The following is a 14,655-nucleotide window of genomic DNA, read 5'->3' on the forward strand; positions in this document are numbered from 1 at the left end:
AAAGTGACAAAATGACAAAGTGAAAAGTGACAAGTGACAAAGTGACAAGTGACAAAGTGACAAAGTGACAAAGTGACAAAATGACAAAGTGACAAAGTGACAAAGTGACCAGTGACAAAGTGACAAGTGAGAGGTTGTTCTGGGGAGCTCTACTCCACTGCACACAGTCACATATGAGGAGAGGTCTCGTCGGGACTGCTGATCCTCCTCAGCTTGCTCAAAGCCTTGAGGGTTCCTGAAGATCCTCTGCTTGGAGTTCGCCGGGGTTCAGCTTGGTGTCGGGGTTGGCGGCGTCCTCCTCACTCCAACGTGGCAGATCTTCTGTTGAAGGAAAAAAAAACACATTTTTTAAAGTCCAGTACCGCTTCTGAAGGACTCACCAAGAGATGCAGGAGCGCTTCAATCTAGCGCACCATCGCTATCTGGGTGATGTCCCTCCCTATGCGCTGGAATTCTACGCTGCACATGCTAGCATGCTTTTGCGCAGTGCCGAGGCGCATTCCAGCAGCTAGCTACCAAGCTTCTGTGGATCTGATTGGGCCACCATGTTGGATCTCTGCCAAGTCCTCCAAAATTTTGAGCAATCCACGTTGCTTGTGACTGAGCAGTGACAACTCTACAGTCAGCATTACAATACCACTGCTGTGTTTACTGAAGAAATCAATGTTGAAGATGGAAACCGCTGGCATGATGCAAGTGGGGGAATCTGAAGATGAAAACGATCAGCGTGATGATACCAACATCAGGCAACCTGCCTCAGGAAACGCTGGTCCCAGCTATGACAAAGAACAGGACGAGGAACAGCTGGAGTTGGAGCAGGAATTGGATGCCCCCACTGCCGAGGGACAGAGCGGTGCACGTTGGACTTCCACAATTTAGCGGGAATGGACAGCAGAAGAGGAAGAAAGTGATGCTGGTGACGAATATGGTGCATCACAACAATCACAACGCTCACAAGAACATGAAGACAGAGGAGTCTGGCAGGATTCTCTGGCACACATGGCTCAATTCATGCTAGACTGCATTGAACGCGGCCCGCGCATTATTCACTATTCATTATTATTCATTATTCTGGACAACACCAATTACTGGGTTTATACCCAGTTTATACAAATACAATGTTAAAAAACTGGTTGAAGAAAGTGTCAGACAGGTCAAAAATGGAACAATTCCAGCAGGCCCTTGAGGATGGAGACTTTAGAGAGGAGATTGACATCCTCCTCCTTCTCTAGCCAGTTGTACACCGACAGACTGCCTTCAGCAAACCCAGGAGGACCAGGAGGGCAGCAAAGAACACAAGCTGCTGCTAGTGCCCAAAAGGCAATGGTATTGGCAGTGTCCTTGGAGTGGGAACATTTTCTGACACCCATGCAGCAGCCCACAGAACAGCAATCGGGCAGTTCCACGTCCTCCAACACCAATCGCCTGGAGAAGATGGTCAAGGACTACATGTCAGATGGCGTAGCTGTGTTGAACAATCCATCTGCAGACAGACGGTGAGTGTGACAGCACAGAAGGACCATGGCAACTCACTCATAGTACCACAGTTTGATAGTGCTGCCCAAAAAATGATATGGATCCGTGGACCCGGGCAGTACTGGGAAGTGGGAACGCAGATTTTAGTACCTAAACACACGATACAACATGTTTTCCAGGGTCGGACTCTGAGGCACATACAGATGGTCCCGATCATCATCCTCATCATACAACTCTTCTCCTGAGTCTGACCCACCCACCACCTCTGCCACCCCAACATCCCCAGACACAGACCCCTCATCGTCCTCAACATTAACTTGGGATGCTGGCCTGAGCCCGACCTCCTTCTCCACATCAGGCCCCATCATCTCCTCAATGGCAGCCCTCAATAATCGCTCTGGCGCCGGACCAATGGACACAACGTTCTCCTCCGGGGAGGGCTGCTGCTGACCACTGGCTGCTGGGGTGGATGTTATAGCTTGCGTGGGGCGTTGGCTGTTGCTGTTGTTGGGAGTGCTGCTCACAGCGGAGGTCTCTGAGGAACTCATGGTGAGCTCATATAGTGGTTGACGTTGAGTGGAGTATTACTGATCCCAGCAATATACACACTGACTGGCAGAGTACGCAATGCTATAAAGTGGTTGACGGTGAGTGAAGTACTACAGATCCCAGCAATATACACAGTGACTGGCAGTACAATGGTATGGGTGGGTGAGCAGAGTACTACAGATCCCAGCAATGCTATATAGTAATGGGGTGACTGAGTGAGCGGCAGTGTACTACTGTTCCCAGCAGACACAGAGTGGCAGTAAAGACAATGCTATATAGTGTGGCTGAGCGAGCGGTGTACTACTATTCCCAGCAGACACAGAGTGGCAGTAAACAGAATGCTATATAGTGTGGCTGAGCGAGGTACACAGAGTGACAGTAAACACAATGCTATATAGAGTGGCTGAGCGAGCGGTGTACTACTATTCCCAGCAGACACAGAGTGGCAGTAAACAGAATGCTATATAGTGTGGCTGAGCGAGGTACACAGAGTGGCAGTAAACACAATGCTATATAGTGTGGCTGAGCGAGCGGTGTACTACTATTCCCAGCAGACACAGAGTGGCAGTAAACAGAACGCTATATAGTGTGGCTGAGCGAGGTACACAGAGTGGCAGTAAACACAATGCTATATACTGTGGCTGAGCGAGCGGTGTACTACTATTCCCAGCAGACACAAAGTGGCAGTAAACACAATGCTATATAGTGTGGCTGAGCGAGCGGTGTACTACTGTTCCCAGCAGACACAGAGTGGCAGTAAACACAATGCTATATAGTGTGGCTGAGCGAGGTACACAGAGTGACAATAAACACAATGCTATATAGTGTGGCTGAGCGAGCGGTGTACTACTATTCCCAGCAGACACAGAGTGGCAGTAAACAGAATGCTATATAGTGTGGCTGAGCGAGGTACACAGAGTGGCAGTAAACACAATGCTATATAGTGTGGCTGAGCGAGCGGTGTACTACTATTCCCAGCAGACACGGAGTGGCAGTAAACAGAATGCTATATAGTGTGGCTGAGCGAGGTACACAGAGTGGCAGTAAACAGGATGCTAAATAGTGTGGCTGAGCGAGCGGTGTACTACTATTCCCAGCAGCGACACAATGACTGGGGGGACCCTGGCTAGCGTGGCTGGAGCGCGAACTACCCTGCCTGCCTACCCAAAGCTAAACCCACAGACAAATGGCGGAGATATGACGTGGTTCGGGTATTTATTTACCCGAACCACGAGACAGTTCGGCCAATCAGAGCGCGTTCAGGTCCGGACCACGTGACCCGTTCGGCCAATCACAGCGCTAGCCGAACGTTCGGGGAACGTTCGGCCATGCGCTCTTAGTTCGGCCATGTGGCCGAACGGTTTGGCCGAAAACCATCAGGTGTTCGGCCGAACTCGAACATCACCCGAACAGGGTGATGTTCTGCAGAACCCGAACAGTGGCGAACACTGTTCGCCCAACCCTATACAACACCAGCCTACTCCCTCACATTTCCCTGTTGATCCAGAGGAAGGTGAAAAAACCCTTACAAGGCACGGTCCAATTAGCCCCAAAAGGGAAAAAATTCCTTCCCGACTCCAGATGGCAATCAGATAAAATCCCTGGATCAACATCATTAGGCATTACCTAGTAATTGTAGCCATAGATGTCTTTCAACGCAAGGAAAGCATCTAAGCCCCCTTTAAATGCAGGTATAGAGTTTGCCATAACGACTTCCTGTGGCAATGCATTCCACATCTTAATCACTCTTACTGTAAAGAACCCTTTCCTAAATAAATGGCTAAAACGTTTTTCCTCCATGCATAGATCATGTCCTCTAGTCCTTTGAGAAGGCCTAGGGACAAAAAGCTAATCCGCCAAGCTATTATATTGCCCTCTGATGTATTTATACATGTTAATTAGATCCCCTCTAAGGCGTCTTTTCTCTAGACTAAATAAACCCAGTTTATCTAACCTTTCTTGGTAAGTGAGACCTTCCATCCCACGTATCAATTGTGTTGCTCGTCTCTGCACCTGCTCTAAAACTGCAATATCTTTTTTGTAATGTGGTGCCCAGAACTGAATTCCATATTCCAGATGTGGCCTTACTAGAGAGTTAAACTGGGGCAATATTATGCTAGCATCTCGGGTTTTTATTTCCCTTTTAATGCATCCCAAAATTTTGTTAGCTTTAGCTGCAGCGGCTTGGCATTGAGTACGAGTATTTAACTTGTTGTCGATGAGTACTACTAAGTCCTTCTTCAAGTTTGATGTCCCCAATTGTATCCCATTTATTTTGTATGGTGCTAGACCATTGGTACGACCAAAATGCATGACTTTACATTTTTCAACATTGAATTTAATCTGCCATGTATGTGCCCATATAGCCATTCTATCCAGATCCTGTTGCAATTTGACACTATCTTCCTGAGAGTTGATGATTCTGCACAATTTTGTATCATCTGCAAAAATAGCAACATTCACTACTGCATCTACTAGGTCATTAATAAATAAATTGAAGAGCACTGGACCCAGTACAGACCCCTGTTGGACCCCACTGCTAACATTCTCCCATTTTGAGTATGATCCATTGACCACAACTCTTTGTTTTCTGTCCATTAGCCAGTTCCCTATCCATGCACACAGACTCTTCCCCAGTCCTTGCATCCTCAACTTTTGCACCAAACTTTTGTGGGGAACAGTGTCGAAGGCCTTTGCAAAATCCAAGTATATCACATCTACAGCATTCCCAATATCCACATTAGCATTCACTACCTCATAAAAGCTGAGCATGTTAGTCAAACAGGACCTGTCTTTAGTAAACCCATGTTGATGCTGAGAAATAAGATTATTTTCTACTATGAAGTCATGTATAGTATCTCTTAGTAACCCCTCAAATAGTTTGCATACAACTGATGTTAAGCTTACAGGTCTATAATTTCCTGGATCTGATTTTTTGCCCTTCGTAAATAATGGGAAAACGTGGGCTGTACGCCAATCCACTGGCACTCTGCCAGTTGAAAGAGAGTCACAAAAGATAAGATAAAGGAGTTTATCTATAACTGAACTTAATTCCCTTAGGACCCGAGGATGCATGCCATCCGGGCCAGGTGCCTTGTCTATTTTTAATTTATTTAGTCTTGCCTTCACTTCTTCCTGCGTTAAGTATTTAATACAGTTGGAAGATTGAGACTCTTCTGCATCTGTAATTTGCAATAGTGCTGTTTCCTTTGTGAAGACAGAAGCAAAGAAAGCATTTAATAACTCTGCCTTACCTTGGTCATCCAACATTGAGTTCCCACCCTCACCCTTTAGGAGTCCTATACAGTCAACCTTTCTTTTTTTAGAGTTGATGTACTTGTAAAACTTTTTTGGGTTAGATTTGATATCCCTAGCGATTTGATTTTCAGCTTCGATCTTTGCCAGCCTAATTTCTTTTTTACAATTTTTATTGCACTCCTTATAATTGCTTAGCCTAAAGGTGGCCACACATCATACACTTTTTTAAATATCTGTTCAATTTAAGAATTGCAATCAATTTTTCTGACTGATTATAACATTTCAAAAATATGACCAATGTACCACACACGTATGTTCAATTTTTCCCCAATGATGATAAAAATGATTGGAAACTCTGAGAAAATTGCTAGGGTGTGTATATTAATAAATTGACAATCTAACACACACCATACAATCTCTAGGTATATTGAAGAAAAATATCTGGCATTCCGGATTGATAAAAATCGAAGAAAACGGGAAATCCGATCGGATTTTTCAGTCGAATGAAAAAAAAGCTTTAAATTTTTTCGGGAGATCCGATCATTTTTATCGAATTGCCATAAAATCGGATCATTTTATTGTATCGTGTGTGGCCACCTTAACCCTAACACTGGACACCCTATACCACTCTATACCGCTGTAATAGGTTTCACATTAAAAATGCCCAACATTTGTTCATGGCACAGATGCACTGTTACCTGCTTTCCTTTATCTCGAAAAAACTCCCCTGTATTCTCTATGACTTGCTCATCAGACATTTCACTATAGGGCTGTTGTTGGCAGAAAGTCAGCATTTCCCATAAAGTCACTCCAAACGCCCACACATCGCTTGCTGTTGTAAATTTTCCCTATAGTTGGGAAGAGAGGAAAGAGAGGTTCATAACTCAGTCTTCAATTGCAGCACATCCCCATAATAATATGACACAATTTTTACAAAACATTATCCTTATTTAAAAACTCAGACCTTTGGCAGATATATTTAATTAACTTAAATGCTCCTGTCAAAAACCTGAGCGGTTCTTTCCATTTGCATGATCACTATCTCTGTAAAGGATCAAGCCTTCAACCCTGCCAGCCGATTTGTCCTAAACACAAACATTTACTGCCAAGCAGTTTTTAGACATTTTGCACTCATTGGTTTACTAAGGATTTTTGACAAGAAAACTTCATGAAATATGACATATTATACATTGATTTTTTTTCCATAATGAATTGGGCTTGAACACTGAATCAAAATTTTGCACTTTTTTGGAGATATAACAAATTTTTTGTGTGAAATATGTTAAAAAAAGTGAAATAAAAAATAAAATATTTTTCTGTTGCATTTTTTCAAACAATATTTACATTTACTGTCAAAAACTGTTACTGTTGTAAAAGACCTGATTCTACTGAATCCAACAATACCAGATATGCATTGGTATCCCTCTTTTCCTGTCTTGGAATAGGTGCCACCAGTAGAGGTAGCCAGATAAAGGTGCAGACAGTATAGGTAGCCAGGAATAGATGCCCCCAGTACAAGTAGCCAGGTATAGGTACATCCAGTATAGGTAGCCAGGGATAGGTGCCGCCAATACGGCTGCCAGCGGGGGACACATGGCCGTCAATACCAGCCGTCAAACACCAGGTCAAGAATCAAATAAAATATCGCCGCTTAAAAGGGCTAACACCTCAACATATCCGAGATAACCTTAGCTTTGATGAATTGACTGACTCCAGCTTGGACCCTGATATTCTGGTGTTTAAATACAACAAATGTGTGTCCTCCACCTTTGAGACCATTGCTCCTCTGTGCACCAAATATCTTACTCCACACCATCATGCACAGTGGTTTGATAACGCTATAAAAGAGCTGAAAAGACAAGGCCGAAAACTTGAGAGGCTGTGGCGCAAATCTCAGTCCCCAGAAGACAAACATGCCTTAATCTTCCACTTGAAGAGCTACCAAAAGGTAATCACGGGAAAAAAATCATCCTTTCTATCACAAGAGATTGCAAATGCAGTTAACAAACCAGCCCAACTGTTCCGCACAGTGGAAAAACTCTGCAACCCAGCATGTCAAAAACTTAATATCGAGTCTTCAAAGGACCTCTGTGACCAATTTGCCCATTTCTTCACAGACAAAGTCTCCGCTATAAGGTCCGCCATCCAACTTACAGCATCTGAGCCTAATATAGCGCCGAAGACCATTAGCAGAGACAACGTAACACCTTGGTCAAACTTCAAAGAAATTGATGAAGAAGTCACATCAAGCATCCTCCTTCACGTCCGCCTAACTACCTGTGACCTGGATCCTGGCCCAACACAGTTCATGTTGAACTGCCCCGACCTGTTCGTACCGGTATTCCTCAAAATTGTTAACTGTTCCTTACAATCAGGGATATTTCCTGCTTTACTGAAGGAAGCAATCATCAGGCCTCTCCTCAAAAAACCCTCCCTGGACCCAGATGCAATGACCAGCTACAGACCTGTCTCTAACCTCCCCTTTCTGGGAAAGCTAATTGAAAAAGCTGTATACCTCCAGCTAGAAGCCAGAATCCTACAAAATAACAGTTATGACCCATTCCAGTCTGGCTTCAGGAAACACCACAGCACTGAAACTGCCCTCATCCAAATATGCAACCACCTGCTCATGGCAAGAGACAGAGGAGAGTGCTCGATCCTCATACTGCTAGACCTTTCTGCAGCCTTTGACACAGTTGACCATGACATCTTGATAAACAGGCTACAGGAATACTGCGGCATTGATGGCATAGTACTTCAGGGGTTTCAATCCTTTTTGAGTGGCAGAACCCACAAAGTGTCTATGGGGCCCTTCCTGTCCACCCCTGTAACACTTAAGTATGGGGTGCCCCAGGGCTCAATCCTCTCTCCCCTGCTTCTCACGATTTACATGCTACCGTTGGGAAAACTAATTCAAAAACATGGCCTGACATACCACTGCTATGCAGACGACACCCAACTATATCTTTCCTTCAAGCCTGGTGTGACAGACCCAACCCTAACTATAAACGCCTGCTTACGTGAACTACAGCAATGGATGAATGACAACTGGCTGAAACTAAATGCAGACAAAACTGAAGTCCTTCTGATTGGAGGGCAGAGCATGATAACAAAACAACTTAACTTGCAGTCTTCACCACTGGGAATAGGAGGCACGGATCTACGCAGCTCTGATCATGTGCGTAGCCTGGGAGTTCTAATTGATGGGGATTTAAACTTCAGAACTCAAATCTCTGCTGTGGTGAAATCATCCTATTTTCACCTGAAGAACATTGCAAAAATCAAGCACCTCATACCCCCAGAAGATCTGCCAACCTTAGTCCACGCCTTCATCACATCCCGACTGGACTACTGCAATGCTCTCTACACTGGCCTTCCAAAAAAGGCCTTGTACCGTCTACAGCTGATACAGAATACTGCTGCCAGACTGCTAACCAACCAACCTTGTCACTGCCACATAACGCCAGTCCTGCATTCCCTTCACTGGCTACCTATAGAATGGAGGGTCCTATTCAAGATCGGCCTACTGACATTTAAATCCCTGAATAATCTAGGCCCTGGATACATGAAAGATATGTTACAGCTGCGTAGCAATCCCCGCATTCTCAGATCCACAGGTTCTAATAATCTAGTCATACCCAGAGTCCACTTAGAAACTTTTGGTCCCAGAGCCTTCTGTCATGCTGCCCCTACGTTTTGGAACTCCTTACCTCAACAGATCAGGACAGCCCCATCCCTGGACGTGTTTAAATCCAGACTGAAAACCCACCTGTTCAGTCTGGCATTTGCAGAAATATAACTTTTGTTGTGTGAATACTTCATCCTACTAATTACTGAATCTGAGAGAGCCTAAGCGCTTTGAGTCCTATGGGAGAAAAGCGCTATAGAAATGTTATTGTATTGTATTGTATTAATAACACACTGACCACTGCTCCAGCTCTGCAAGGATGCACAGGAGGGGGGACCATGGAGAAGGAGGAAGGAATGATGTCGGCCCCCTCTCCACTGCTTCCTAAAGGACAAAATGCCCCAAAAATAATTAGTTACATTGTTGGCAGTTGGAGCCCTTCCCTGCCAAAATGTACCTAGTACGTGCTTGGCAGGTAAAGGGTTAAAGTGTAGCTATCATATAAAACCTGCATAGCGGGGTCTGTACCCTCTATAACAGTAATTATAGATTGATGGTATACCTTGATATGAATCAGAGCATTCAGTATTTGGTTTTATATAAAAATATATATTTGCTTATCATACAGCATAAATGCAAAATATGAACAGTTCCAACTGAACTGTTTCCTTCGAACAGTAATCGATCTGATCTGACCTTTATAGCAAAACAATCCTAAATCTTCTAAGTACATTCAAAAAATAATTGTAACAGTTACGTTATGTAGAATCTCATCTGCATTGGTAGCTGTGTAAAAAAATAGCATATAAAATAGCTCTAAGTAACTAAAAATCTTAACAAAACTTAATGCTGAAAAAATGCATAAAGTAAATCACCAGGGTATTAACCACTTAAGGATCACAGGCTTACACCCCCCTGGTGATCTGGCTATTTTTTGCAAATAAGTGCTCTGCAGCTTTAATGGCTCACTACAGTGCCACATAACCAAGCACAAAAATTAATCCCCCCGCCCCCACCTTTTCTGCCCACCAACAGAGATTGCTGTTGGTTGGCTCTGATCGCTGCTGCCACTTTGATTTTTTTTTATTATTAATTTTTAGTGATTTACTTTTAAATAAAATCGATATTTTTTTTAGTTAATTTCTCCCCCTCCCTCCCCACAATGTCTAATCACAGCAATCAGCTCTCAGCCAGCAGTTTTGATTTATAAGGGGGATATTTACATTGCTACCATTCTTACACTGTTAATGGCAGAGGCCTTAAACCTGATACAGTCAGTTACTGGGTGACTGGGGTCCAAATTCACTAAAGGGGTGGAGCCACAAACAGCCAATCAGATTTGTTAGATTGATTTCAGCCATTCTGTTTTTTGGCAGGGTTCTCAAACTTGACACAGTTGGTCACTGGACGACTGGGATTTATATTCAGAAAAGTAGGTAGAGCCTTCAACAGCCAATCAAAATACACCTATTGATTTTCCAGGGGAATATTGAAACTGCTGCCATTCTTACACTGTTAATGTCAGAGGCCTCAAACCTGCTACAGTCGGTCATTAAGTGACTGACGCGGAGCCACTAACAGCCAACCACATTTGTTTCATTTCCATGGGAATATTCAAATTATTAATACCGAAAACTCCAAAGCTCATAAACAAGGTTAGAAATAGTGGGTGGTGCCAACAACTAAATTTTTTACATGGAAAAATATAAACTGCAACCATTCTTACACTGTTAATGGCAGGGTACCCAAACTTAAAACAGTTGGCCACTGGGTAACGGGGATTAATATTCAGAAATGTGGATGGAGCCTACAACAGCTAATCAAAATTCACCTATTGATTTTCAAGGGGAATATTTACATTGCTGCCATTCTCACACTGTTAATGGCAGAGGCCTAAAACCTGATACAGTCGTCATTGGGTGAATGGGGCCCAAATTCACTTAATCAGAATCAGAATCAGAATCCATTTATTTCGCCAAGCACGACTGGGTCATGCCCGGAATTGGTTTTAGCAACAAAACAGGCACAGAAAAATTTGGCAAAAGCATTGAATTGCAGCAGTAGAAAGACAGTGAGAAAAGGACAGTGCGGGATAAAGGCAGACATTGCCTTGGTAGCCGCAACAGTAGCAGTGCAAAGAGAAACAAAAAGAGGAGTATCAATGAAGGACAAAAAGAACAGACTTTTACATAGAGTTAAAATAAAATCAGAAATAACACTTTCAGTAACATGGGCTCAGCAGCTAGAGAGAAAGATGCAACCTTGGGGAGGGGTGGCTTAGTTGGAGTTTAAGAGTCTCACTGCTGTGGGGAAGAAAGTGTCTCTGTGTCTCGTTTTGGTGTGGATTGCACGAAACCTCCGGCCCGATGGTAGCCATGTAAAGAAACGATGACCTGGATGTGATGGATCATTGGCAATCTTCTTTGCTCTGGAGCCCATCCTGGAGTTGTGAATGAGCTCCAGTGGGGGGAGGGGCTTTCCAATTATTTTCTCCGCTGTTCTGATGACCCTCTGTAGTTTGTATCTGTCACCGGCCGAGGCACCAGTGTACCAGACGAGGATGGAGGAGCAGAGGACCGACTCGATAGTGGCAGAGTAGAAGGACTTAAGAAGTTCTTGGGCCATGCCGAACTTCTTTAATTGATGCAGGAAGAACAGCCTCTGCTGGGCCTTCTTTTGGGTTAAGATAGTGTTCGCCTTCCAGTTCAGGTCGTCTGAGATTGTTGTGCCCAGGAGGTGAACGTTGGGTACTCTTTCAACTTCGGATGCATCTATGTAGATCGGGCCGGGGCTGGTGCTCTGCCTTCTGAAGTCAATGAGCATCTCAACAGTTTTGGTAGTGTTGAGAACCAGCTTGTTCTCCTGGCACCAGTGACAGATCCTGTCCACCTCCTGCCTGTAAGCCCGCTCGTCGTTCTTGTTAATGAGGCCAACAATGGTGGTATCGTCGGCGAATTTGATTACCTTAACGGAGTTGGTCATGGATATACAATTGTTAGTATAGAGCGAGAACAGGAAAGGTGACAGGACACAGCCTTGAGGGGCTCCAGTGTTAGTAGTTCTTGGCCTGGATGAGATGTTCCCCAGCTTTACGATTTGGGACCTGCCTGTTAGGAAGTCCATGATCATTGATCCAGCAGCGAAGGGTGGGGTGAACGTCAAGGTCTACAAGGTTGTTATGCAGTATCCAGGGGCTGATGGTATTGAAGGCCGAGCTGAAGTCCAGAAGGAGCATTCTGGCATATGAGTCTGGTCTGTCCAGGTGGTCCGTGATGTACTCCAGGCAGATGTTGATCACGTCGTCAGTGGATCTATTCGCTCTGTACGCAAATTGAAATGGGTCCAGTTTGTGCAGTGTGGAGTCCTTAAGGAAGGATAGGATCACTTTCTCAAAGATCTTCATGACAACGGATGTGAGGGCCACTGGTCTGAAATTATTAATGTCCGTGACACCTTGCTTTTTGGGGACAGGGATAATGGTGGATTTTTTAAAACATGTAGGGACCTTGCCTTCATTTAGGGACTTGGAGTATATGGGAGTAAGGATGGGAGCCAGCTGCCGTGAGCAGGTTTTCAGGCAGGCTGGGGACACACCATCAGGGCCTGAGGCTTTCCTTGCATTCAGCGTCGACAGGTGGCGCAGGACCACAGCCTCGCTTACTGCTGGGGTGGAAGAGCTCTGGCTTCCAGAGAGGAGGGCAGAGTGTGTAGGATGCTGCTGCAGTTCTGATGGGTCCTCAAACTGGCAATAGAAGTCACTGAGTTCCTCGACTAGCTTAATGCTTGGTGTGGCATGCTGGGGGGGAGGCTTGTAGTTTGTGGCCAACTTGAGCCCTTTCCAGACAGCCCTTGGGTCGTTTGAGCTGAGGTTCTGTCTCAACCTCTCCGCATACTCCTGTTTTGCGGCTCTCAGTTCCTTGTTGAGGGAGTTCCTGGCTGTTCTGAAGTCCTCAAGGGAGCCAGACTTGTGGGCAGCTTCTTTGCGCTTCCGCAGCTGTCGTAGCCGGTTAGAAAACCAAGGTTTGATATTTGGGTAGATTTTGAAGGACTTAGAGGGAATGCAGGATTCCTCGCAGAATCTTATGTAGGAAGTGACAGTGCCCACCCACTCGTCCAGGTTTGGCGATTCCAGGGCCTTCCAATCTGTGCTGTCAAAGCAGGCCTGGAGTTGGTTCTTTGCCTCAATTGACCACACTTTTGTGGACTTTAGCACCGTCTTTGCTGATTCCAGTCGTCTTCTGTAGGTGGGGACCAGGTGGATGAGGCAATGGTCGGAGGAACCCAGTGCAGCCCAGGGGATAGCCTTGTAAGCCTCTCTCAGGACCGTGTAGCAGTGGTCAAGAGTGCTAGTATTCCTGGTGGGGCAGACTACATGCTGGTGGAACCGTGGCAGCTCCCTGCGAAGGTTAGTCTTGTTAAAGTCGCCCATAACAATGAACAAGGAGTCTGGGAGGGTCATCTCCCACTGAGTGATGATGTCACTAAGGTCATGTTCGGCGAGTTTGACGTCGGCGTCCGGTGGAATGTAGACGCCTACAAGGACATAAGAAGAGAACTCTCTGGGTGAGTAGGTCGGCCTACAGTTGACAAGTAGGAGTTCAAGTTCGGGGGTACACTTCCTGGCAAGTAGTGACGTGTTCTGGCACCATGAGGAGTTTATGTAGAAGCAGACCCCACCGCCTTTCTTTTTCCCTGAGAGAGTGGTGTCACGGTCTGCCCGGATGAGGTTGAAGCCCGGGAGAAGAAGGGCATTGTCCGGGATGCCCTCATGAAGCCATGTCTCTGTGAAGCAGAGGACAGGGGTGTTGCTGCCAATCTCCCGCTTGTCGCCAAGAAGGCAAAGCTCATCTAGCTTGTTGGGGAGGGAGCGAACATTCGCCAGGATTGCTGAAGGGATGGCTGAACGCAGGCCCTTTTTCCTCAGTCTTACAAGGGCTCCTGCACGGCAGCCCCGTCTGCGCTGGACCATGCGGGGTTCTGGGGTGGAGCTGGTGATCTGCTGGATGTGCCTCCAGACAGGCTTGCATAGGAGCCCGTGCCCCGACTGAGGGGCCCCGCAATGCTCCCACTGGATAAGCTGTCCCCTTGTAAAAACAGTGCGTGGTGTGTGGGATGGCTTGGGGGTCACAGTCCCTGTGGTTGCAGACATGATGGGGGGCTTGTGGGCAAGGCAGACTGGTATGGAGCCTGTCGTGGCAGGGCAGAAGCAGGCCAGCGGTTAGGGAGACAGGGCAGCAACATACATATGCAGGGGGCAGCTTGCAGGAAGAGTAAAGCAGCAGAGCAGAGTGCAGGGAACAACATCACAGCTACCCATGATCATGTAGTCATACCTTCAGCATAGACAGGGGTGATGGTTCTCCGGCGTCAGTAGTGGTGAGGAGGCCGGTGGACAGTTGGGCCTGCTGAGGTGCAGGGCAGGGGGCACCCTTTAGTTGCTGCTGTGGTGAGGAGGTCGGTGGACAGTTGGGCCTGCTGAGGTGCAGGGCAGGGGGCACCCTTTAAGGGGGTGGAGCCACAAACAGCCAATCAGATTTGTTTAATTTCAATGGGAAAATGCTACTTATTGATGTCAAGGACCCCAAAGCTCATAAACTTGGTCATTGAGTGACTGTATGTCAACGTTAGAAATAGTGAGCGAGCCAAAAACAACTAACTTTTTACATGGTAAAATATAAACTGCAGCCATTGTTACACTGTTAATGGCAGGGTTCTCAAATTTGACACAGTTGGTCACTGGGAGA

The 14,655-nt window shown here is 45.8% G+C and overlaps 1 protein-coding gene across 2 annotated transcripts in view; it reads right to left on the reverse strand.

Annotated features, from left to right (window-relative positions):
• DDR2 (discoidin domain receptor tyrosine kinase 2) overlaps positions 1–14,655 on the reverse strand; it is a 549,319-nt gene that overhangs the window by 14,961 nt on the left and 519,703 nt on the right. For both annotated transcript variants that reach the window (XM_068251775.1, XM_068251776.1), the window contains one exon: positions 5,982–6,131. In XM_068251775.1, the coding sequence (XP_068107876.1) occupies positions 5,982–6,131 (150 nt within the window). The remainder of the gene's footprint in view (positions 1–5,981; positions 6,132–14,655) is intronic.

The sequence above is a fragment of the Hyperolius riggenbachi genome, chromosome 9 (genome assembly GCF_040937935.1).
Source record: "Hyperolius riggenbachi isolate aHypRig1 chromosome 9, aHypRig1.pri, whole genome shotgun sequence".
Taxonomy (NCBI): domain Eukaryota; kingdom Metazoa; phylum Chordata; class Amphibia; order Anura; family Hyperoliidae; genus Hyperolius; species Hyperolius riggenbachi.